The sequence below is a fragment of the Oncorhynchus clarkii genome, chromosome 6 (genome assembly GCF_045791955.1).
Source record: "Oncorhynchus clarkii lewisi isolate Uvic-CL-2024 chromosome 6, UVic_Ocla_1.0, whole genome shotgun sequence".
Taxonomy (NCBI): Eukaryota; Metazoa; Chordata; class Actinopteri; order Salmoniformes; family Salmonidae; genus Oncorhynchus; species Oncorhynchus clarkii.
The window spans coordinates 76,102,970-76,127,009 of record NC_092152.1 but is presented as its reverse complement, the minus strand read 5'-3'; the positions used below and the strand labels follow the sequence as shown (position 1 = coordinate 76,127,009).

At 43.0% G+C, this 24,040-nt stretch overlaps 1 protein-coding gene across 1 annotated transcript in view; it reads right to left on the bottom strand.

Annotated features, from left to right (window-relative positions):
• The window catches only part of LOC139411614 (72 kDa type IV collagenase-like), a 45,087-nt gene that overhangs the window by 3,697 nt on the left and 17,350 nt on the right, over window positions 1-24,040 (bottom strand). Inside the window, exon 10 of the mRNA XM_071158195.1 lies at window positions 6,323-6,459. Coding sequence (XP_071014296.1) covers window positions 6,323-6,459 — 137 coding nt within the window. The remainder of the gene's footprint in view (window positions 1-6,322; window positions 6,460-24,040) is intronic.

Here is a 24,040-nt window from a genome sequence, read left to right as displayed (position 1 = left end):
ACTAATGTCCAAAATGTCCAAACCACATACTAGCAGTTTACTTGACTGAAATACTAAAAGACACACTTATGATTCTCCTAACGGTGAACTTCTTAGAAATAGGATGTTATTGACTGGAAATTGTCACAGCTGTTTAACGGTGATAGAGAGAGGAAACAGACATGAAAATGTCTGTGTTTTTCTGATCAAGTCAATAAGCACAACAATGAAATGCATATATGCAAGCGTGCAATCCTGGATTGTTCTCCTGTGTATCAACAGTGAATGACAACTAATCTACATACTCTCCCATTCATACATACCAAAATAACTGTATGTATGTATTAGGGTTGAATGGTGAGAAACCGGTTACTGAGATTTACCACTCCCCTTTCCCAGGATAAATACAGTAACTGAGAAACCGGTTACTGAGATTTACCACTCCCCTTTCCCAGGATAAATACAGTAACTGAGAAACCGGTTACTGAGATTTACCACTCCCCTTTCCCAGGATAAATACAGTAACTGAGAAACGGGTTACTGAGATTTACCACTCCCCTTTCCCAGGATAAATACAGTAACTGAGAAACCGGTTACTGAGATTTACCACTCCCCTTTCCCAGGATAAATACAGTAACTGAGAAACCGGTTACTGAGATTTACCACTCCCCTTTCCCAGGATAAATACAGTAACTGAGAAACCGGTTACTGAGATTTACCACTCCCCTTTCCCAGGATAAATACAGTAACTGAGAAACCGGTTACTGAGATTTACCACTCCCCTTTCCCAGGATAAATACAGTAACAGAGAAACCGGTTACTGAGATTTACCACTCCCCTTTCCCAGGATAAATACAGTAACTGTGAGAAACCGGTAAATTATAATAAATTATTTATATGAACAGCATGGTGTGAAATGGAATTGTTAAATTATTTGCAATTTCTAAATCTTACATTTCTACGGCCTCTGCATGATGAATCAACGCTCAGGGTGGGGACAGAGAGCCCATCTCAGGGTGGGGACAGAGAGCCCATCTCAGGGTGGGGACAGAGAGCCCATCTCAGGGTGGGGACAGACAGCCCATCTCAGGGTGGGGACAGACAGCCCATCTCAGGGTGGGGACAGACAGCCCATCTCAGAGTGGGGACAGACAGCCCATCTCAGGGTGGGGACACAGACCATCTCAGAGTGGGGACAGACAGCCCATCTCAGGGTGGGGACAGACAGCCCATCTCAGGGTGGGGACAGACAGCCCATCTCAGGGTGGGGACAGACAGCCCATCTCAGGGTGGGGACAGACAGCCCATCTCAGAGTGGGGACAGACAGCCCATCTCAGGGTGGGGACAGACAGCCCATCTCAGGGTGGGGACAGACAGCCCATCTCAGGGTGGGGACAGACAGCCCATCTCAGTATGGAGCGTAGGTCTATATGCACAGTGAACTATCTTCTCTTCATGGTAACTTTTCTTCTTGTGACAGGTGGGCCTACATTTGCTACAGCATAGTCTATGCTCAGTAATAGAAAGACTGAATGCACCATCTCCATCTGGCTTCCAGGGGTCGCCTTGTTTTTTAACTGTAAAGATAGAACGTGTTTTGTATTGCAGCTGCAGAGTTTTAAAACAGCCTGTCACTCGAATATCGTTGCCTGTCACTCGAATATCAGTGCCCGCGCTGTCTTTCTCTCTCTCCATCAACTCCATTCAAAATAGATCATCCTGTTCTAGATTGACATACAGCCCTATATATAGATGTCCTTGCCTACCGCTATCAGGTAATACATTCAATAAGGTATAATTATTAATTAATTAATTAATTAATAATTCAACCTTATATTTAGCCAATTAATGATGGGTTATGCATAATAAGCTTATAACTTATAGCCTCTGTGTCTTGTGCAATACCCAAGCATCTCTGCTCCCCTGGCCTCCTTAAAAAACGCCCCTTAGCTCTTGGAGTTCCATGCAGGAAAAGCCAGACTAGAATAGCTTGCTGGACAATAGACAATTATACCAGTAGACTATATCGAAGAGGGACGCAAGCTCTTTTTTTGCTGAATGTTAAATACAGCAGCCAATAGAACTCACAGGTAGTTTGAAAGAAGAGTGAACTCACGATGGTGGTAGGTTATAACAGTTATTTATTCAGACCCAGAACCATTCAATCTTCATGAAGAGAAGTGAAAGCCTTCTGCATCTAATCCTGGTTCTATATTACTCAAGGATGCCATTAGAGTGATTAAGATAAGGACATCAAAACTGATTTAATTTAACTGTTGAAAGCGAGGAAGAAATGAAGCGTCAGCCTACTAATTGTACAAATTCCAAAATGAAAATCACATTTCTAGGCTAATACATATAACCTTGTAGGCCACATGTGCTGCTTCAGAATTGCATGTTCTATTCTGCTTTATCATGGTTTGAATGATGTGTGTAATTCCAGCCCATATAATACAGTATAATACAATACATTACAGTAATACTGTTCACACTCAAAAAGACTAGTCTACGGGAGATAGTTTCATTTATCCACCAAAAAGAGCATATTGCTAGCTACAACTATTTGGGTGTTTTGGGTTCATTAAATGTGGTTAATGTAGGGCTCATTAAATGTATTTAATATATGGCTCGTCAGGCTCAGGTAGCATCATGTTTTAATCTTCATGCTGATCAAAGCTCTAATCAAATCCAGACATATTTATATTCTTTATTGTCACGTTCGTTATAAGGATCGGACCAAGGCGCATCGTGGCATGCGTACATTCTTATTTATTTAAAGAATGAACACTGAACAAACTAACAAAATAACAAAACGAAAAACGTGAATCTATACAAACGAGTGCTGACAGGCACCTACACATAGACAAGATCCCACAAAGACCAAAGGAAAATGGCTACCTAAATATGATCCCCAATCAGAGACAATGATAAACAGCTGTCTCTGATTGGGAACCATATCAGGCCAACATAGAATTACAAAAACCCCTAGACCTACAAAACCCTAGACATACAAAAACCCTAGACAATACAAAACTAGCATACCCACCCTAGTCATACCCTGACCTAACCAAAATATAAAGAAAACAGAGATATCACAGGTCAGGGCATGACAATACCCCCCCCCCCCCAAAGGTGCGGACTCCCGGCCGCAAACCTGAACCTATACGGGAGGGTCCGGGTGGGCATCTACCCTTGGTGGCGGTTCCGTTTCTAGACGTAGCCACCCCTCTTTACGCTGATCCCTCTGCCTTTGTTGAACCGGACCGTGGATCATCGCCGGAGGCCCTGGACTGCGGATCATTGCCGGAGGCCCCAGACTGGGAACTGTCGCCGGAAAACCCAAACTGGGAACTGTCTCCGGAAGCTCTGGACTGGGAACTGTCTCCGGAAGCTCTGGACTGGGAACTGTCTCCGGAAGCTCTGGACTGGGAACTGTCTCCGGAAGCTCTGGACTGGGAACTGTCACCGGAGACCCCGGACTGGGAACTGTTGCCGGAAGCTCTGGACTGGGAACTGTTGCCGGAAGCTCTGGACTGGGAACTGTCGCCCGAAGCTCTGGACTGTGGAGCCGCAATGGAGACCTGATGCGTGGTGCCGGCACTGGTGGTACCGGGATGAAGACATGCATCTCAGGGCAAGTGCGGGGAGCAGGCACAGGACGTACTGGACTGTGGAGGCCTGGTGCGTGGGACCGGTACAGGTGGCACCGGGCTGAAGACACGCACCTCAGGGCAAGTGCGAGGAGCAGGCACAGGACGTACTGGGCTCTGGAGGCGCACTGGAGGTCTGGTGCGTGGTGCCGGCACTGGTGGTACCGCACTGGTGACACGCACCTCAGGGCGAGTGCGGGGAGCAGGCACAGGACGCACTGGACTGTGGAGGCGCACTGGAGATCTGGAGCGTAGAGCTGGCACAATGCGTCCTGGCTGGATGCTCACTTGAGCCCGGCAAGTGCGGGGCGCTGGCACAGGACGCACTGGGCTGTGCAGACGCACCGGAGACACAGTGCGCAGAACCGGCGCCGGATATCCTGGTCCAAGGCGGTGTACTGGAGACCAGGAGCGCTGAGCCGGCACCATCCGTCCTGGATGGCACCATCCGCCCGGCAAATGCGAGGAGCTGGAATAGAGCGCACCGGGCTATGAATGCGAACTGGAGACACCGTGCGCGTAACACGGTGTCTGCCCAGTCACACGCTCCCCACGGTAAGCACGAGGAGTTGGCTCAGGTCTAACCCCTGACTCTGCCAATTTCCCCGTGTGCCTCCCCCCAAATGTTTTGGAGCTGCCTCTCGGGCTTCCATGCTAGCCGTGTCCCCTCGTATCATCGCCGTTCCTCCTGCGCTATCTCCACCTGCTTCCATGGCAGGGTCTTGTTCCCTGCCATTACCTCCTCCCAGGTCCAGGATGTCCTCCACACATCTTTCTCCCGGGCCCAGGATGTCCACTCCTCTTGAACATGCTGCTTGGTCTTTTTGTGGTGGGATCTTCTGTCACGTTCGTTATAAGGATCGGACCAAGGTGCAGCGTGGTATGCATACATTCTTATTTATTTAAAGAATGAACACTGAACAAACTAACAACATAACAAAACAAAACGTGAAGCTATACAAAATAGTGCTGACAGGCAACTACACATAGACAAGATCCCACAAACACCAAAGGGAAATGGCTACCTAAATATGATCCCAAATCAGAGACAATGATAAACAGCTGTCTCTGATTGGGAACCATATCAGGCCAACATAGAATTACAAAAACCCCTAGACCTACAAAACCCTAGACATACAAACCCCCTAGACATACAAAACCCCTAGACAAGACATGTATGTATGTATGTATGTATGCGTGTACAGTGCATTCGGAAAGTATTCAGACCCCTTGACTTTTTATACATTTTGTTATGTTACAGCCTTATTCTAAAATTGATTAAATTGTGTTTTTTCCTCAACAATCTACACACAATACCCCATAATGACAAAGCAAAAACGAGACATTAAGAGACTGAAGCCACTCCCGCGTTGTCTTGGCTGTGTGCTAAGGGTCGTTGTCCTGTTTGAAGGGGTACCTTCGCCCCAGTCTGAGGTCCTGAGCACTCTGGGGCAGGTTTTCATCAAGGATCTCTCTGTACATTGCTCCTTTCATCTTTGACTCGATCCTGACTAGTCTCCCAGTCCCTGCTGCTGAAAAACATCCTCACAGCATTATGCTGCCACCACCATGCTTCACCTTAGGAATGGTGCCAGGTTTCCTCCAGACGTGACGCTTGGCATTCAGGCCAAAGAGTTCAATCTTGGTTACATCAGACCAGATAATCTTGTTTCTCATGATCTGAGAGTCGTTAGGTGCCTTTTGGCATACTCCAAGCAGGGTATCATGTGGCTTTTACTGAGGAGTGACTTCCGTCTGGCAACTCTACCGTAAAGGCCTGATTGGTGGAGTGGTGCAGAGATGGTTGTCCTTCTGGAAGGTTCTCCCCATCTCCACAGAGGAACTCTAAAAGCTCTGGTCACCTCCCTGACCAAGGCCCTTCTCCCCCTATTGCTCAGTTTGGCCAGGCGGCCAGCTCTAGGAAGAGGCTTGGTGGTTCCAAACTTCTTCCATTTAAGAATGATGGAGGCCACTGTGTTCTTGGGGACCTTCAATGATGCAGATTTTTTTTGGTACCATTCACCAGATCTGTGCCTTGACACAATCCTGTCTTGGAGCTCTACGGACAATTCCTTCGACCTCATGGCTTGGTTTTTGCTCTGACATACACTGTCCACTGTGGGACCTTATATAGACAGGTTTGTGCCTTTCCAAATCATGCCGAAACATTGGTGATTTACCCAATAAATTATTGGTAGTTTGGTAATTATTTAGTTGTAACATTACAAAATGTGGAAAAAGTCAAGGGGTCTGTGTGACTCTCTTTATTTTTATAGTTTATTCGCCGTTAGTCAGCACCAGCATATTTTTCCTGGGTGTGCGCCAGCTCATGTTTTTCAATCAATTGAATTTACCACAGGTGGACTTCAATCAAGTTGTAGAAACATCTCAAAGATGATCAATAAAAACAGGATGCACCTGAGCTTAATTTAGAGTATCATAGAAAGGGTCTGAATACTTATGTAAATAAGGTATTTCTGTTTTTTATTTTTAATACATTTCCCCCAAAAATCTAAAAACCTGTTTTTGCTTTGTCATTATTGTGATATTGTGTGTTTAAAAAAAAGAAGCAATTTTGGAATAAAGTTGTAACATTACAAAATGTGGAAAAAGTCAAGGGGTCTGAATACTTTCCCAAAGCACTGTATCTCAACGGTGGATGACACAACTCAGTCTCCCATACATACATTACCTGCAAAGAACACAGTCTTCTCCTCCAGTGGGTTCTCATAGGCAGCGTCGATGGTGACCGGGAGCTCAGGCCAGTAGGTGGCTACCAGCATGGGACCTGAAGGCTTGCCCCGGAAGTTGGTTGACCTGAATATGAACCTGATAGAGAGAGCAGAGAGGAGTTACCTACTGGTTCAAATCATGTAAGAGGGTGCAGAGAGGAGAGGACAGGAGACGAGAGAGGGGAGAAAAGGGGGGGGGGGGGCAGTTGAAGGGAGAGTAGAGGACAGTGGGGAAGAGAGGAGAGGGGGGAAGGCGAGAGGAGAGATGGGAGAGAAACAGCGAGAAAGGGGTGAAGGAAAGAGGGAAGGAGAGAGCTGCCAGTAGGAAAGTGGGAAAGAGAGAGAGGGGAAAGGAGGGAAGAGGGAAAGAGAGAGGGGAAAGAGAGAGGGGAGAGGAGGGAAAGAGAGAGGGGAGAGGAGGGAAAGAGAGAGGGGAGAGGAGAAAGAGAGAGGAGAGGAGGGAAGAGGGAAGAGAGAGGAGAAAGAGAGAGGAGAGAAGAGGGAAAGAGAGAGGGGAGAGGAGGGAAGAGGGAAAGAGAGGGGAGAGGAGGGAAGAGGGAAAGAGAGAAGGGAGAGGGGAAAGAGAGGGGAGAGGAGGGAAGAGGGTGCAGAGAGGAGAGGACAGGAGACGAGAGAGGGGAGAAAAGGGGGGGGGGGCAGTTGAAGGGAGAGTAGAGGACAGTGGGGAAGAGAGGAGAGGGGGGAAGGGGAGAGGGGAGAGAAACAGCGAGAAAGGGGTGAAGGAAAGAGGGAAGGAGAGAGCGACGAATAGGAAAGAGGGAAAGAGAGAGAGGGGAGAGGAGGGAAGAGGGAAAGAGAGAGGGGAGAGGAGGGAAAGAGAGAGGGGAGAGGAGGGAAAGAGAGAGGGAAGAGGAGGGAAAGAGAGAGGAGAGGAGGGAAGAGGGAAGAGAGAGGGGAGAGGGGAAAGAGAGAGGAGAGAAGAGGGAAAGAGAGGGGAGAGGAGGGAAGAGGGAAAGAGAGAGGGGAGAGGAGGGAAGAGGGAGGGAAGAGGGAAAGAGAGAGGGGAGAGGAGGGAAAGAGAGATGGGAGAGGAGGGAAGAGGGAAAGAGAGAGGGGAGAGGGGAAAGAGGAGAGGAGGGAAGAGGGAGGGAAGAGGGAAAGAGAGGGGAGAGGGGAAAGAGAGAGGAGAGGAGGGAAAGAGAGAGGGGAGAGGGGAAAGAGAGAGGGGAGAGGAGGGAAGAGGGAAAGAGGGGAGAGGAGGGAAGAGGGAAAGAGGGGAGAGGAGGGAAGAGGGAAAGAGAGAGGGGAGGGAAGAGGGAAAGGGAGAGGGGAAAGAGAGAGGAGAGGAGGGAAAGAGGGAAAGAGAGAGGGGAGTGGGGAAAGAGGGAAAGAGAGAGGGGGGAGGAGGGAAGAGGGAAAGAGAGAGGGGAGAGGAGGGAAGAGGGGAAGAGAGAGGAGGGAGGAGGGAAGAGGGGAAGAGAGAGGGGAGAGGATGGAAGAGGGAAAGAGAGAGGAGAGGAGAGAAGGGGGAAAGAGAGAGGGGAGAGGGGAAACAGGGAAAGAGAGAGGGGAAAGTGAAGGACAGTAAGAGATGTGAGATGGGAAAGTAAGGGGGAAAGAGAGAGAGGGAGAGTTTCAGCAGCCCAGGCAGCGAAGCCACAATAGCCTGATTCATTCAGCATCTGGTTCTCGTTAGGACCAGGGTTTATAGAAGCCAGGGGAACAAGACCCATCTTGCAGAGATTTCCAACAGGCAGCTGCATGAGCAACAACAGCAGCAGCTCCCCAAGTCTTTTCCATTGACCTATTTTTCAAAGAGACAGATATTTCTCAGATAGATAAAGCCTGTTAATGGTTATAAAATGCTATGCAGATATGGACAAAGTAGTCATATGATGATCTGCTATAGCAATCTATTCAAGGTTGAGGTATGTTGAATTAGTCCCACAAAACAAGCCAACCTGACCCTAAATCAGACAGGAAGACAATCCATGTCCACCTCTGATTGTGAGATAACAGGAAATTGTATAGCTGGGTCACAGAGATTTCATAATTTCTCTCATTCTTGTCACATTCTGGATGCATATGTAATACACTTCCTGCATAAAATGCAGCCAGAGAGGTTAGAGAAACCTAGCTAGCAGGGCTTTCTGTGTTCAGTGTCTCGATCCCATACAGGTCCACCTCATCACCGGCCAAACCTGCCATGATTGGGAGTTCCGTAGGGCGGTGCACAATTGAACCAGCGTCGTCTGGGTTTGGCCGGTGTAGGCCGTCATTGTAAATAAACATTTGTTCTTAACTGATTTGCCTAGTTAAATAAAGGTTAAATATATATATATTTTAAATCACTAGGCCAGTGACAGTGACAGTGAACAGTGGGTTCAGTTCAGTGGATTATTATGCAGACTTCCCACCCAGCCCTGTGCTGAGCCATTGACTGTAAATAAGGTGCTGAGCACACAGTGAAGTTAAACCACCAGCATGTCTTACTCATCCTTCATGTCCAGATCTGCTTTCCATCAACATGCTGAGACAGGAGAGATTAGAGAGAGGATTCTACCTACACCAGAGAGATTAGAGAGGATTCTTCCTACACCAGAGAGATTAGAGAGAGGATTCTACCTACACCAGAGAGATTAGAGAAAGGATTCTACCTACACCAGAGAGATTAGAGAGAGGATTACACCTACACCAGAGAGATTAAAGAAAGGATTCTACCTACACCAGAGAGATTAGAGAAAGGATTCTACCTACACCAGAGAGATTAGAGAGAGTATTCTACCTACACCAGAGAGATTAGAGAGAGGATTCTAAATACACCAGAGAGATTAGAGAAAGGATTATACCTACACCAGAGAGATTAGAGAGAGGATTCTACCTAAACCAGAGGGATTAGAGAGAGGATTCTACCTAAACCAGAGAGATTAGAGAGAGGATTCTACCTACACCAGAGAGATTAGAGAGAGGATTCTACCTACACCAGAGAGATTAGAGAGGATTCTAAATACACCAGAGAGATTAGAGAAAGGATTATACCTACACCAGAGAGATTAGAGAAAGGATTATACCTACACCAGAGAGATTAGAGAGAGGATTCTACCTACACCAGAGGGATTAGAGAGAGGATTCTACCTACACCAGAGAGATTAGAGAAAGGATTCTACCTACACCAGAGAGATTAGAGAGAGGATTCTACCTACACCAGAGAGATTAGAGAGAGGATTCTACCTACACCAGAGAGATTAGAGAGGATTCTACCTACACCAGAGAGATTAGAGAGAGGATTCTACCTACACCAGAGAGATTAGAGAGAGGATTCTACCTACACCAGAGAGATTAGAGAGGATTATACCTAAACCACAGAGAGAGGATTCTACCCACACCAAAGATATTAGAGAGAGGATTCTACCCACACCAGAGAGAATAGAGAGAGGATTCTACCTACACCAGAGAGATTAGAGAGAGGATTCTACCCACACCAAAGAGATTAGAGAGAGGATTCTACCTACACCAGAGGGATCTGCTCTCAAAAAAGTGTTAGCTGGGTGTCAACACTTTTAAACTGATGCACACTGTGTCCAGTCTAGTAGCCCTCCAGACTCCAGACATTACATTGACCCACTAGACTGGTGACTGCCCTCCAGACATTACATTGGCCCACTAGACTGGTGACTGCCCTCCAGACATTACATTGACCCACTAGACTGGTGACTGCCCTCCAGACTCCAGACATTGCATTGACCCACTAGACTTGTGACTGCCCTCTAGACATTACATTGGCCAAATAGACTGGTGACTGCCCTCCAGACATTACATTGGCCAAATAGACTGGTGACTGCCCTCCAGACATTACATTGGTCCACTAGACTGGTGACTGCCCTCCAGACATTACATTGGCCCACTAGACTGGTGACTGCCCTCCTGACATTACATTGACCCACTAGACTGGTGACTGCCCTCCAGACATTACATTCACCCACTAGACTGGTGACTGCCCTCCAGACTCCAGACATTACATTCACCCACTAGACTGGTGACTGCTCTCCAGACATTACATTGACCCACTAGACTGGTAACTGCCCTCTAGACTCCAGAAATTACATTGACCCACTAGACTGGTGACTGCCCTCCAGACATTACATTGACCCACTAGACTGGTGACTGCCCTCCAGACTCCAGACATTACATTCACCCACTAGACTGGTGACTGCCCTCCAGACATTACATTGACCCACTAGACTGGTAACTGCCCTCCAGACTCCAGACATTACATTGACCCACTAGACTGGTGACTGCCCTCCAGACTCCAGACATTACATTCACCCACTAGACTGGTGACTGCCCTCCAGACATTACATTGGCCCACTAGACTGGTGACTGCCCTCCAGACATTACATTCACCCACTAGACTGGTGACTGCCCTCCAGACTCCAGACATTACATTCACCCACTAGACTGGTGACTGCCCTCCAGACATTACATTCACCCACTAGACTGGTGACTGCCCTCCAGACTCCAGACATTACATTGACCCACTAGACTGGTGACTGCCCTCCAGACATTACATTCACCCACTAGACTGGTGACTGCCCTCCAGACTCCAGACATTACATTGACCCACTAGACTGGTGACTGCCCTCCAGACTCCAGACATTACATTCACCCACTAGACTGGTGACTGCCCTCCAGACATTACATTCACCCACTAGACTGGTGACTGCCCTCCAGTCTGTGACTTCCCTATTTATCTGTCTCTGTATTTTCACTGCTGCTTAAACATAGGGAGAAGCAGAACAAAACAAAACGGATGCACACAGAAATGAATATCCTTATGGGTCCTAGGCTATTTTTATTAACCTTGACATTGGTTGACAGCTCCGTGAAAACATATTTTTGTCTTAGGAAACAAAACACCAATAACTTTAGTAGTCTCTATCCTTATCTTTGCTTATTGACTTGAGTCTCTCCACTCCTCACTCTTTGTCTCTATATTGAATCTCTCCTCACTCTTTGTCTCTATATTGAATCTCTCCTCACTCTTTGTCTCTATATTGAATCTCTCCTCACTCTGTCTCTATATTGAATCTCTCCTCACTCTTTGTCTCTATATTGAATCTCTCCTCACTCTTTGTCTCTATATTGAATCTCTCCTCACTCTGTCTCTATATTGAATCTCTCCTCACTCTTTGTCTCTATATTGAATCTCTCCTCACTCTTTGTCTCTATATTGAATCTCTCCTCACTCTTTGTCTCTATATTGAATCTCTCCTCACTCTCGAGGTCTCTGTTCCATCTCTTCTCACTCCTCTGCTCCATGGCTCTGATAGCTAAACCATCTGGTGACCTAGAGCCAACAATGAATAACTAGGGACAAAAGTCATCCCACCACTGAAACCTGAGATACAGCCTAACTGGCCCTCTGAGTCCAGATATCTTGCAGCTATGGGTTTGGTATTGTAACTCCTCCATAGAGATGTCGGATCTTAATTTGACCACTCTTTTGTTGATGAGAATTGTCCTGCACAGCAGTTTATTCAAGTTTTAAAAAGGCTTCTAAAGTTTGTAATTTCCACTTTAGCATTTCAGACTCGATTTGCACAAACTTAAAATGTATCAACCCCCACAAAAAAAATCCATTAATTATGATCCACATAATTATTCACATTTCCTTTTGCTTCAGGATTATTTCCTTACTATAGCAAACTGGCTCAAATTAAGATCCTTCAGCCGTAACTCCCTCCGTAATGGCATTTCCCTCCATCTGAGAGACACACCCCATAATAATAGCTATCATTGAATATGTGTCATTGTTAATGATATCATGGAACTAGAACACTGCAAATCATTTTGAATGAGACAATGATCTTGCTGATGAGGAAATGGAGAATCTCTCCTGAAATCCCCAGGTCCAGTGTCTTGTCCACAACACATCACTGTATAGGTATTCTGCTAGCTTTTATCATGGTGGCTGGATATCTTGTGGATTTGGATTCTCTAGGATGTTTGAGCAGCAGACAACAGATGATATACCTAAAAAATAACCAAACTAACCCAATCAAAGATATGACTTACAGGCATAGTCAAATCATTTCTAAACTAACTATTGAGAGAAATTCTACTATTAAAACCATACTCCGGTTTTAATTGGCAGTCCTCCCTCTTTTAACAGTTAATATTACTTTGACACATGGACTGGTCTGCTCCAATGACTAACCACAGAGTCTAAAATAAGAGTCTTCAGGTTATATGTTCTTTCTGCCTGTTTCCTGTAGACAGATCAGTGGTCAGATTGATCTTCTCAAAAAGCATGTTGCCAAACAAAAGTGAAGTCAAACACGACACTGTTTATACAGTAGTTTATAGTCCACAGAACAGCCTTCAGCATGATGTTTGTCCCTGTTCCCTGAACAGCGTTAATGCATGGTGAACCACAGCGAGTAAAGACTTAACGCTTAACTAAAGCAGGACTCCATGAACTAAAGCAAGACTCCATGAACTAAAGCAGGACTCCATGAACTAAAGCAGGACTCCATGAACTAAAGCAGGACTCCATGAACTAAAGCAGGACTCCATGAACTAAAGCAGGACTCCATGAACTAAAGCAGGACTCCATGAACTAAAGCGGGACTCCATGAACTAAAGCAGGACTCCATGAACTAAAGCAGGACTCCATGAACTAAAGCAGGATTCCATGAACTAAAGCAGGATTCCATGAACTAAAGCAGGATTCCATGAACTAAAGCAGGATTCCATGAACTAAAGCAGGACTCCATGAACTAAAGCAGGACTCCATGAACTAAAGCAGGACTCCATGAACTAAAGCAGGATTCCATGAACTAAAGCAGGATTCCATGAACTAAAGCAGGATTCCATGAACTAAAGCAGGATTCCATGAACTAAAGCAGGATTCTATGAACTAAAGCAGGATTCCATGAACTAAAGCAGGATTCCATGAACTAAAGCAGGATTCCATGAACTAAAGCAGGATTCCATGAACTAAAGCAGGATTCTATGAACTAAAGCAGGATAGAGAGATTAAAGTAGACGGCACGCGTCAAAATGATTGATTGATGACCTTACGTCATTTTGACCTTTGCGTGTCCGAATATGTGCCCCCTCCCCGTCCCCCTGTTCCCGTGGTCACGTGTTATTTTGTGTTATTTCAGATCTCTATGTCATCCTTTGAAGTAGTCCAGTTGATGGATGTCTAGGGGCCTGGTTGAACTGTGGTTGTTGTGTTTGAACTTTTGGACCGGGTATGACCCCCCAGTTTTATTGCCCTTATGTTTGTTATCTATGGAGCAGGAATGTGTGTCTGTATGTGTGTGTGTGTGTTAGAAACAAGGTCCCTTGGCATTGTGTCCATTTCAGGCTTTAAACAACAATTAAACAGCCATCTAAATAATGTTTCTCAGCCTAGTTTCCTATTTAGTTATCTTTATATGTACAGGCACAGAGCTTCAAGATGGCTCCAGCCTAAGGATTTTCAGTGCATGTACACCTGGGGAGATTAGAACCCCAAAGAAAAGATCCTAAAGGTAATTTCAGGTTTATCATGACAGCCACTTTATGAAAGGCCTTTACTTATGGCTAAACAGCTTCTGCACAGCTTATTAATTAAGGCTGTGGGATGAAATGAGGTGTTTCTAGGAGGGCTTAAACAAATCTACAGTGAAACAAACATGTACACTTTACACACATATTTATTGACTTTTAAAAATACCACAGTAACATGACAGAATTTGTGCAAATGCAACGAAATCTGCTAGGGGATATTAAATGTACAACAGTAGTATTCTGTAACAAGCAATACGTGTTAAACATGTGGCACAGGCAATCATGACAGCCTCTTTATGAAAGGCCTTTAATTAGGTGTTTCTAGGAGGGCTTAAACAAATCTACAGTGAAACAAACATATACACTTTACACACATATTTACTGACATTTAAAAAGACCACAGTAACATGACCGAATTTGTGCAAATGCGACGAAATCTGCTAGTGGATATTAAATGTACAACAGTAGTATTAGGTAACAAGCAATACGTGTTAAACATGTGGCACAGGCAATCATGACAGCCTCTTTATGAAAGGCCTTTAATTAGGTGTTTCTAGGAGGGCTTAAACAAATCTACAGTGAAACAAACATATACACTTTACACACATATTTACTGACATTTAAAAAGACCACAGTAACATGACCGAATTTGTGCAAATGCGACGAAATCTGCTAGTGGATATTAAATGTACAACAGTAGTATTAGGTAACAAGCAATACGTGTTAAACATGTGGCACAGGCAATCATGACAGCCTCTTTATGAAAGGCCTTTAACTATGGCTAAACAGTTTTCTACACATCTTATTCATTAATGATGTGGGCATACCCAGGATTTACAGGCAGGAACGGTTGATCTACACATGGAGGGAAAACTTACGAGTTTTGATGGAGCGGACAAGCGTCTTTGAGTTGATGAATTTGAAATGGATAATGGTCGTGGCTAACCGGACCATCTATCTGTAAGAAATAGTAAACATTTTGGAATTATAACATGTGTTAAAATGTATGTACTAAATATTATGAATTAAATCACTGGTTTTAAAAATGTATCTCACGATTTAACGATAGGGGAAGAGGTAATTTCATATTTCGGCCAACACATCAAGAGCTAACAGGGGTGAGTGGGGATTCATAGTACAACAGGAGGCTTCGGTAACCTGCAATACGGGTTAAATATGTTTTACATACATCCACGACTGAATGGTTTCACAAACTACATTTAAAGGTTTTGTCAGAAAGCTGTAACAGGCCTCATTCACCAGTCTAGAGATGAACCTAGAGACACCAAAAACATCGCCGCTTAGAGCAGCTTGGAGATTATTACCCATGTAAGGGGGGAGCAAAAGAGTGGATTTAACCAACTCTGTACAAACCCCGACACGTGGCATGATAACTCTGACGCGTACGTCTAATGATTATTGTAGATGTTTACAACTGAGGGAGTTGACAGTAGGTAAATGAGATGTATAAAGGCAAATTGACATAACGGACCTCAAAGACCAACAGCCTACTTTATAATATAGAATGCAGGGGTGTGTACTGAACATGTAACCATTATAAAACAAAACATGTCTCGAAACACCTCCTAGTTAGGGACAGAACGCGGAGCATATACTTTAACACTATGTTACCACAGCTTTAGCGCAAACCCACAGCCCCGAATATTTAGCTGCCAGGACAGATTAAAAAAGAGATGTGAATAAGTGAATCCCGCCTAATAGATATTTCTGAAGGCTACTGGACATAGGTGATTGGGAAGCGACTGTTAGACGTAGATTCTCAGAAGCAATTTATAGTATTTCCTACAATGGTATGTTATAAAGTTTGTAATAATGTACAACTGTAGGCCTCCAATGTTTTTACATAAAAACACTAATGATGCATGTTTAAATAATAGTACAATTTGTTAATTAATTCTAACATGTCTTTAAAAAGTTAGTACTATATATTTTGGTATTAAATCAATGGTTTTAAAAAAGTATCTCACCCTTTAACGAAGGGAAAATGTCCTTTCCAGCCATCAACCCGGTCTGTCACGAAGAAAAAAGACACAGAAAATCCGGGTGCATGCGTGAGTGTGCAGGCCTCCAATGTTTTTACATAAAACACGCGTGATGCATGTTTAAATATTATTCAAATGTTGTTACTTAATTCAAACATGTCTTAAAGGTTGTACGAAATATTTTGGAATTCAATAAAAGGAGTTTTAAAAACGGTATCTCACCCGTAACTATGTGAAACGGTATTTCACATCTTCAGCCAACTCTGTCGCGAAGAAAAAGACATTGAAAATCAGGGTGCGTGCATGAGTGTGCGTGTGACGGAGCAGCAGCAGGAGTGTGTGTGTGTGTGTGCGTTTCAAAAAACAAAGGGTTTGTTTGTGTGGGTTCAACATGGGGTCCCATCTGTAGAGAATCGTTTGAAATTCAAAGTTTGAACTATCCAGCATATGACATGTCAAGGTATCGGCCGACCGCCCGGGGTTAAACCTGGATATCTAATCAACGCCCCCCAGGACCCCCCAAACAAAACGCATGACAGAACGGCTCTTTGAATTCACAGCCTTTTGGTCTAAAGCAAACATACAGTTGGTTGCATACAGGCTATCTCTCGAAACTCATTCCGTACTTTAACAAGTTAGGGACAGAACGTCTATTTTTAACACGTTTAGCACGGCTTTAGCGCAAACCCAAAGGCCCGAATATTTAACTGCCAGGACAGATAGCATAGTCTGTAAAGCCCTCCTAATGGATATTTCTGAAGGCTACTGGACATAAGTGATTGGGAAGCGACTGTTAGACGTAGATTCTCAGAAGCAAACGGCGCCCTGTCCTTTACGTAGCCCTTCACGATCACACATTTTTAGGCGTAAGTCCAAATAATCACATACCCAAGAATATTTATATATTAAAAAAAGAAAAATGTGCACTCTGAACGACGTCGTAAGACAACAGGCAGCAGTCCCAGGACAGATAACAGAGTATGTGAAGCCCTCCTAATGGATATTTCGGGAGCTGAGTAAGTGAAAAATGTATTTTAAGTTTTGTTTGAATATTATCGGGATATTATTGTAATATTAAACACGCGTTATTTGTGTTTTAAACAGGGGGGACAACGATTTTTTATTTTTTTTATTTTGTATTTTATTTTAGGTATGATGGACATCGGACACATAGGGTGACTTGGATGCATTAGGGACTCTGAACGATATCGGAGGAACCGATGAAACAGACAGTATTCGGTCTTTTTGTATGAACGTTTTTCCAAACACTCCAAGAACAGAGAATTTAAACGTCCCGACAACAACCCAGGGAACCACCACCCCCACACAACATAGTCCAGACCCCAACAACAAAAGCACAACGGTGGCCCAAGTGCATTGCGCAGAATCACCAGAGGTATTAATTCTAGGCATTTACATGTATGTTTTTAAAAATGAAGACTATTTATACAATGAAACAATGTTTTTTTATTCACACTGTTTGTAAACAATAACTTTTGCCCTCTTAGGGTCTACTTGACCTGCTTATTGATTAGAAAGTATGATTAGAAACCAAGGCTGTGGAATATATTCGCTCTCACAGGCTATGAAAAAGACAAAAGCTAGGACATTGACTCCGGAGTGTTGAACTTATGCCCACTCTACAACAACCCCGGTTGTTATATGACCCCTGAGGATCATCTACGAACGTTGGAACATCTACAACTATTGAAGATGCAAAAAGGGGTTTTCAGAAACACATTTGGTTTACAGATATGTATTATTATAAAAATAATATAACATTATTATCATAATCTAAAACACTTTAAAGGATCTCTAATTCAAGCATGCAAGGATATATATATATATATATGATACGATTACCCACTTTAAAACTGTTGCTGCAATATCACTTCTCAATGTGTGTATATTTCAAGCTTTCAACAACAATAAACAAACCAGCTCAATAATGTTTCTCAGACTTACAAACTGTTGAGTTTTCCTAGTTAGTAAAGAAACAACCACTAAGCCAAAACCCAAAAAGTTGTAATATAATCTGTATACAAGTCATTCTATACAGAAAACAGGTACATTTTGATTGATCAAGAATTCCCAATAGGTTTGTGTCACGCCCTGACCATAGTTTGCTATGTATGTTTATAGGTTTTGTTTGGTATGGGTGTGATATGAGTGGGCATTCTATGCTGTATGTCTAGTTTGTCTTTTTTCAGTGTTTGGCCGGATATTGTTTTCAATCAGAGGCCTGTGTTAGTCGTTGTCTCTGATTGGGAACCATATTTAGGTAGCCTGTGTTGTCATTGTTGGGTGATTGTCTATGTTAGGTGCTTGTGTCAGCACATTGGGTATATAGCGTCACGGTCGTTGTTCATTTATTGGCTTGTTCAGTTTACTTTGTGTTTTCGTCATCCATTAAAACGATGCATTCACACCACGCAGCGCTTTGGTCCGCTTCTTATTACCCATGACGCTCGTGACAGCATGATCTGATCCACAACCCTATTACGACAGCATATAATGCACAGTCATATGCAAAAACCATAAAACTCTGACAAGAAAACAATGAAAACCTTAACAAGACTACACGCAATGCCATTATTTTAGTTAACAGCCACCCAGGGTTGAGTTTGGTACTTTTTCTTTGTACAAGCACCATGCCTCCAAGGGCTGACAACCGTATTCCTAATGAGAAATATAGTCTAATAAAACAAATGTCTGCATAATGAAAGACATGAAAACTGTAGCCAACAATGTATTTCCATCTGTTTTAAACGTGGATATTGTCAGTAAGGTCACGGAGACTAACAACAGACAATAGTTATTGTGGGAGGTTTAGGGTTAAAATATATGGGAACGATCAGGAATGTTAGAGATTTGGTCACTGGGGCGATTTTGAAAGAGGGAGATTAGAACCACAAAGTAATAGGGGGGTAAGAGATCCTAAAGGTAATTTCATATTTCGGTCAAAACATCAAGACATACATCCACGACTGAATGGTTTCACAAACACCCTTTAAAGGTTTTGTAAGAAAGTTGTAACAGGCCTCATTCACCAGTCTAGAGCTGAACATAAAGACACCAAAAACATCAACGTTTAGAGCAGCTTGGAGATTATTACCCATGTAAGGGGGGCGCAAAGAGCTGATTTACCTCTACGGTCAAATGCATCTATAGTTTTTAATGAAGTGGTCGCTGCATTCATTTAGATGCTTTCAACATACTCTAGAACCAGTAAGAACATAGATTGAATGATAGGCTTTGTGCTATTGAGTAAGAGGCCTGAACCATTTCTAAGTAAGAAGCCACACTTTTTATATTCAGCTTCTGAATTAACTAACTCATAAATATGTTTTTAAGGCAGCTTAACGTATATACTAGTACAACATACTAGGTACAGTGCCATGCGAAAGTATTCGGCCCCTTGAACTTTGCGACCTTTTGCCACATTTCAGGCTTCAAACATAAAGATATAAAACTGTATTTATTTATTTTTTTGTGAAGAATCAACAACAAGTGGGACACAATCATGAAGTGGAACGACATTTATTGGATATTTCAAACTTTTTTAACAAATCAAAAACTGAAAAATTGGGCGTGCAAAATTATTCAGCCCCTTTACTTTCAGTGCAGCAAACTCTCTCCAGAAGTTCAGTGAGGATCTCTGAATGATCCAATGTTGACCTAAATGACTAATGATGATAAATACAATCCACATGTGTGTAATCAAGTCTCTGTATAAATGCACCTGCACTGTGATAGTCTCAGAGGTCCGTTAAAAGCTCAGAGAGCATCATGTCGAACAAGGAACACACCAGGCAGGTCCGAGATACTGTTGTGAAGAAGTTTAAAGCCGGATTTGGATACAAAAAAAATTCCCAAGCTTTAAACATCCCAAGGAGCACTGTGCAAGCGATAATATTGAAATGGAAGGAGTATCAGACCACTGCAAATCTACCAAGACCTGGCCGTCCCTCTAAACTTTCAGCTCATACAAGGAGAAGACTGATCAGAGATGCAGCCAAGAGGCCCATGATCACTCTGGATGAACTGCAGAGATCTACAGCTGAGGTGGGAGACTCTGTCCATAGGACAACAATCAGTCGTATATTGCACAAATCTGGCCTTTATGGAAGAGTGGCAAGAAGAAAGCCATTTCTTAAAGATATCCATAAAAAGTGTCATTTAAAGTTTGCCACAAGCCACCTGGGAGACACACCAAACATGTGGAAGAAGGTGCTCTGGTCAGATGAAACCAAAAGTGAACTTTTTGGCAACAATGCAAAAGGTTATGTTTGGCGTAAAAGCAACACAGCTGAACACACCATCCACACTGTCAAACATGGTGGTGGCAGCATTATGGTTTGGGCCTGCTTTTCTTCAGCAGGGACAGGGAAGATGGTTAAATTTGAGGGGAAGATGGATGGAGCCAAATACAAGACCATTCTGGAAGAAAACTTGATGGAGTCTGCAAAAGACCTGAGACTGGGACGGAGATTTGTCTTCCAACAAGACAATGATCCAAAACATAAAGCAAAATCTACATTGGAATGGTTCAAAAATAAACATATCCAGGTGTTAGAATGGCCAAGTCAAAGTCCAGACCTGAATCCAATCGAGAATCTGTGGAAAACTGCTGTTCACAAATGCTTTCCACAGATTCTCGATTGGATTCAGGTCTGGACTTTGACTTGGCCATTCTAACACCTGGATATGTTTATTTTTGAACCATTCCAATGTAGATTTTGCTTTATGTTTTGGATCATTGTCTTGTTGGAAGACAAATCTCCGTCCCAGTCTCAGGTCTTTTGCAGACTCCATCAAGTTTTCTTCCAGAATGGTCTTGTATTTGGCTCCATCCATCTTCCCCTCAAATTTAACCATCTTCCCTGTCCCTGCTGAAGAAAAGCAGGCCCAAACCATAATGCTGCCACCACCATGTTTGACAGTGTGGATGGTGTGTTCAGCTGTGTTGCTTTTACGCCAAACATAACCTTTTGCATTGTTGCCTAAAAGTTCACTTTTGGTTTCATCTGACCAGAGCACCTTCTTCCACATGTTTGGTGTGTCTCCCAGGTGGCTTGTGGCAAACTTTAAATGACACTTTTTATGGATATCTTTAAGAAATGGCTTTCTTCTTGCCACTCTTCCATAAAGGCCAGATTTGTGCAATATACGACTGATTGTTGTCCTATGGACAGAGTCTCCCACCTCAGCTGTAGATCTCTGCAGTTCATCCAGAGTGATCATGGGCCTCTTGGCTGCATCTCTGATCAGTCTTCTCCTTGTATGAGCTGAAAGTTTAGAGGGACGGCCAGGTCTTGGTAGATTTGCAGTGGTCTGATACTCCTTCCATTTCAATATTATCGCTTGCACAGTGCTCCTTGGGATGTTTAAAGCTTGGGAAATTTTTTTGTATCCAAATCCGGCTTTAAACTTCTTCACAACAGTATCTCGGACCTGCCTGGTGTGTTCCTTGTTCGACATGATGCTCTCTGAGCTTTTAACGGACCTCTGAGACTATCACAGTGCAGGTGCATTTATACAGAGACTTGATTACACACATGTGGATTGTATTTATCATCATTAGTCATTTAGGTCAACATTGGATCATTCAGAGATCCTCACTGAACTTCTGGAGAGAGTTTGCTGCACTGAAAGTAAAGGGGCTGAATAATTTTGCACGCCCAATTTTTCAGTTTTTGATTTGTTAAAAAAGTTTGAAATATCCAATAAATGTCGTTCCACTTCATGATTGTGTCCCACTTGTTGTTGATTCTTCACAAAAAAATAAATAAATACAGTTTTATATCTTTATGTTTGAAGCCTGAAATGTGGCAAAAGGTCGCAAAGTTCAAGGGGCCGAATACTTTCGCATGGCACTGTACCTAGTATGTTGTACTAGTATATACGTTAAGCTGCCTTAAAAACATATTTATGAGTTAGTTAATTCAGAAGCTGAATATAAAAAGTGTGGCTTCTTACTTAGAAATGGTTCAGGCCTCTTACTCAATAGCACAAAGCCTATCATTCAATCTATGTTCTTACTGGTTCTAGAGTATGTTGAAAGCATCTAAATGAATGCAGCGACCACTTCATTAAAAACTATAGATGCATTTGACCGTAGAGGTAAATCAGCTCTTTGCGCCCCCCTTACATGGGTAATAATCTCCAAGCTGCTCTAAACGTTGATGTTTTTGGTGTCTTTATGTTCAGCTCTAGACTGGTGAATGAGGCCTGTTACAACTTTCTTACAAAACCTTTAAAGGGTGTTTGTGAAACCATTCAGTCGTGGATGTATGTCTTGATGTTTTGACCGAAATATGAAATTACCTTTAGGATCTCTTACCCCCCTATTACTTTGTGGTTCTAATCTCCCTCTTTCAAAATCGCCCCAGTGACCAAATCTCTAACATTCCTGATCGTTCCCATATATTTTAACCCTAAACCTCCCACAATAACTATTGTCTGTTGTTAGTCTCCGTGACCTTACTGACAATATCCACGTTTAAAACAGATGGAAATACATTGTTGGCTACAGTTTTCATGTCTTTCATTATGCAGACATTTGTTTTATTAGACTATATTTCTCATTAGGAATACGGTTGTCAGCCCTTGGAGGCATGGTGCTTGTACAAAGAAAAAGTACCAAACTCAACCCTGGGTGGCTGTTAACTAAAATAATGGCATTGCGTGTAGTCTTGTTAAGGTTTTCATTGTTTTCTTGTCAGAGTTTTATGGTTTTTGCATATGACTGTGCATTATATGCTGTCGTAATAGGGTTGTGGATCAGATCATGCTGTCACGAGCGTCATGGGTAATAAGAAGCGGACCAAAGCGCTGCGTGGTGTGAATGCATCGTTTTAATGGATGACGAAAACACAAAGTAAACTGAACAAGCCAATAAATGAACAACGACCGTGACGCTATATACCCAATGTGCTGACACAAGCACCTAACATAGACAATCACCCAACAATGACAACACAGGCTACCTAAATATGGTTCCCAATCAGAGACAACGACTAACACAGGCCTCTGATTGAAAACAATATCCGGCCAAACACTGAAAAAAGACAAACTAGACATACAGCATAGAATGCCCACTCATATCACACCCATACCAAACAAAACCTATAAACATACATAGCAAACTATGGTCAGGGCGTGACACAAACCTATTGGGAATTCTTGATCAATCAAAATGTACCTGTTTTCTGTATAGAATGACTTGTATACAGATTATATTACAACTTTTTGGGTTTTGGCTTAGTGGTTGTTTCTTTACTAACTAGGAAAACTCAACAGTTTGTAAGTCTGAGAAACATTATTGAGCTGGTTTGTTTATTGTTGTTGAAAGCTTGAAATATACACACATTGAGAAGTGATATTGCAGCAACAGTTTTAAAGTGGGTAATCGTATCATATATATATATATATATCCTTGCATGCTTGAATTAGAGATCCTTTAAAGTGTTTTAGATTATGATAATAATGTTATATTATTTTTATAATAATACATATCTGTAAACCAAATGTGTTTCTGAAAACCCCTTTTTGCATCTTCAATAGTTGTAGATGTTCCAACGTTCGTAGATGATCCTCAGGGGTCATATAACAACCGGGGTTGTTGTAGAGTGGGCATAAGTTCAACACTCCGGAGTCAATGTCCTAGCTTTTGTCTTTTTCATAGCCTGTGAGAGCGAATATATTCCACAGCCTTGGTTTCTAATCATACTTTCTAATCAATAAGCAGGTCAAGTAGACCCTAAGAGGGCAAAAGTTATTGTTTACAAACAGTGTGAATAAAAAAACATTGTTTCATTGTATAAATAGTCTTCATTTTTAAAAACATACATGTAAATGCCTAGAATTAATACCTCTGGTGATTCTGCGCAATGCACTTGGGCCACCGTTGTGCTTTTGTTGTTGGGGTCTGGACTATGTTGTGTGGGGGTGGTGGTTCCCTGGGTTGTTGTCGGGACGTTTAAATTCTCTGTTCTTGGAGTGTTTGGAAAAACGTTCATACAAAAAGACCGAATACTGTCTGTTTCATCGGTTCCTCCGATATCGTTCAGAGTCCCTAATGCATCCAAGTCACCCTATGTGTCCGATGTCCATCATACCTAAAATAAAATACAAAATAAAAAAAATAAAAAA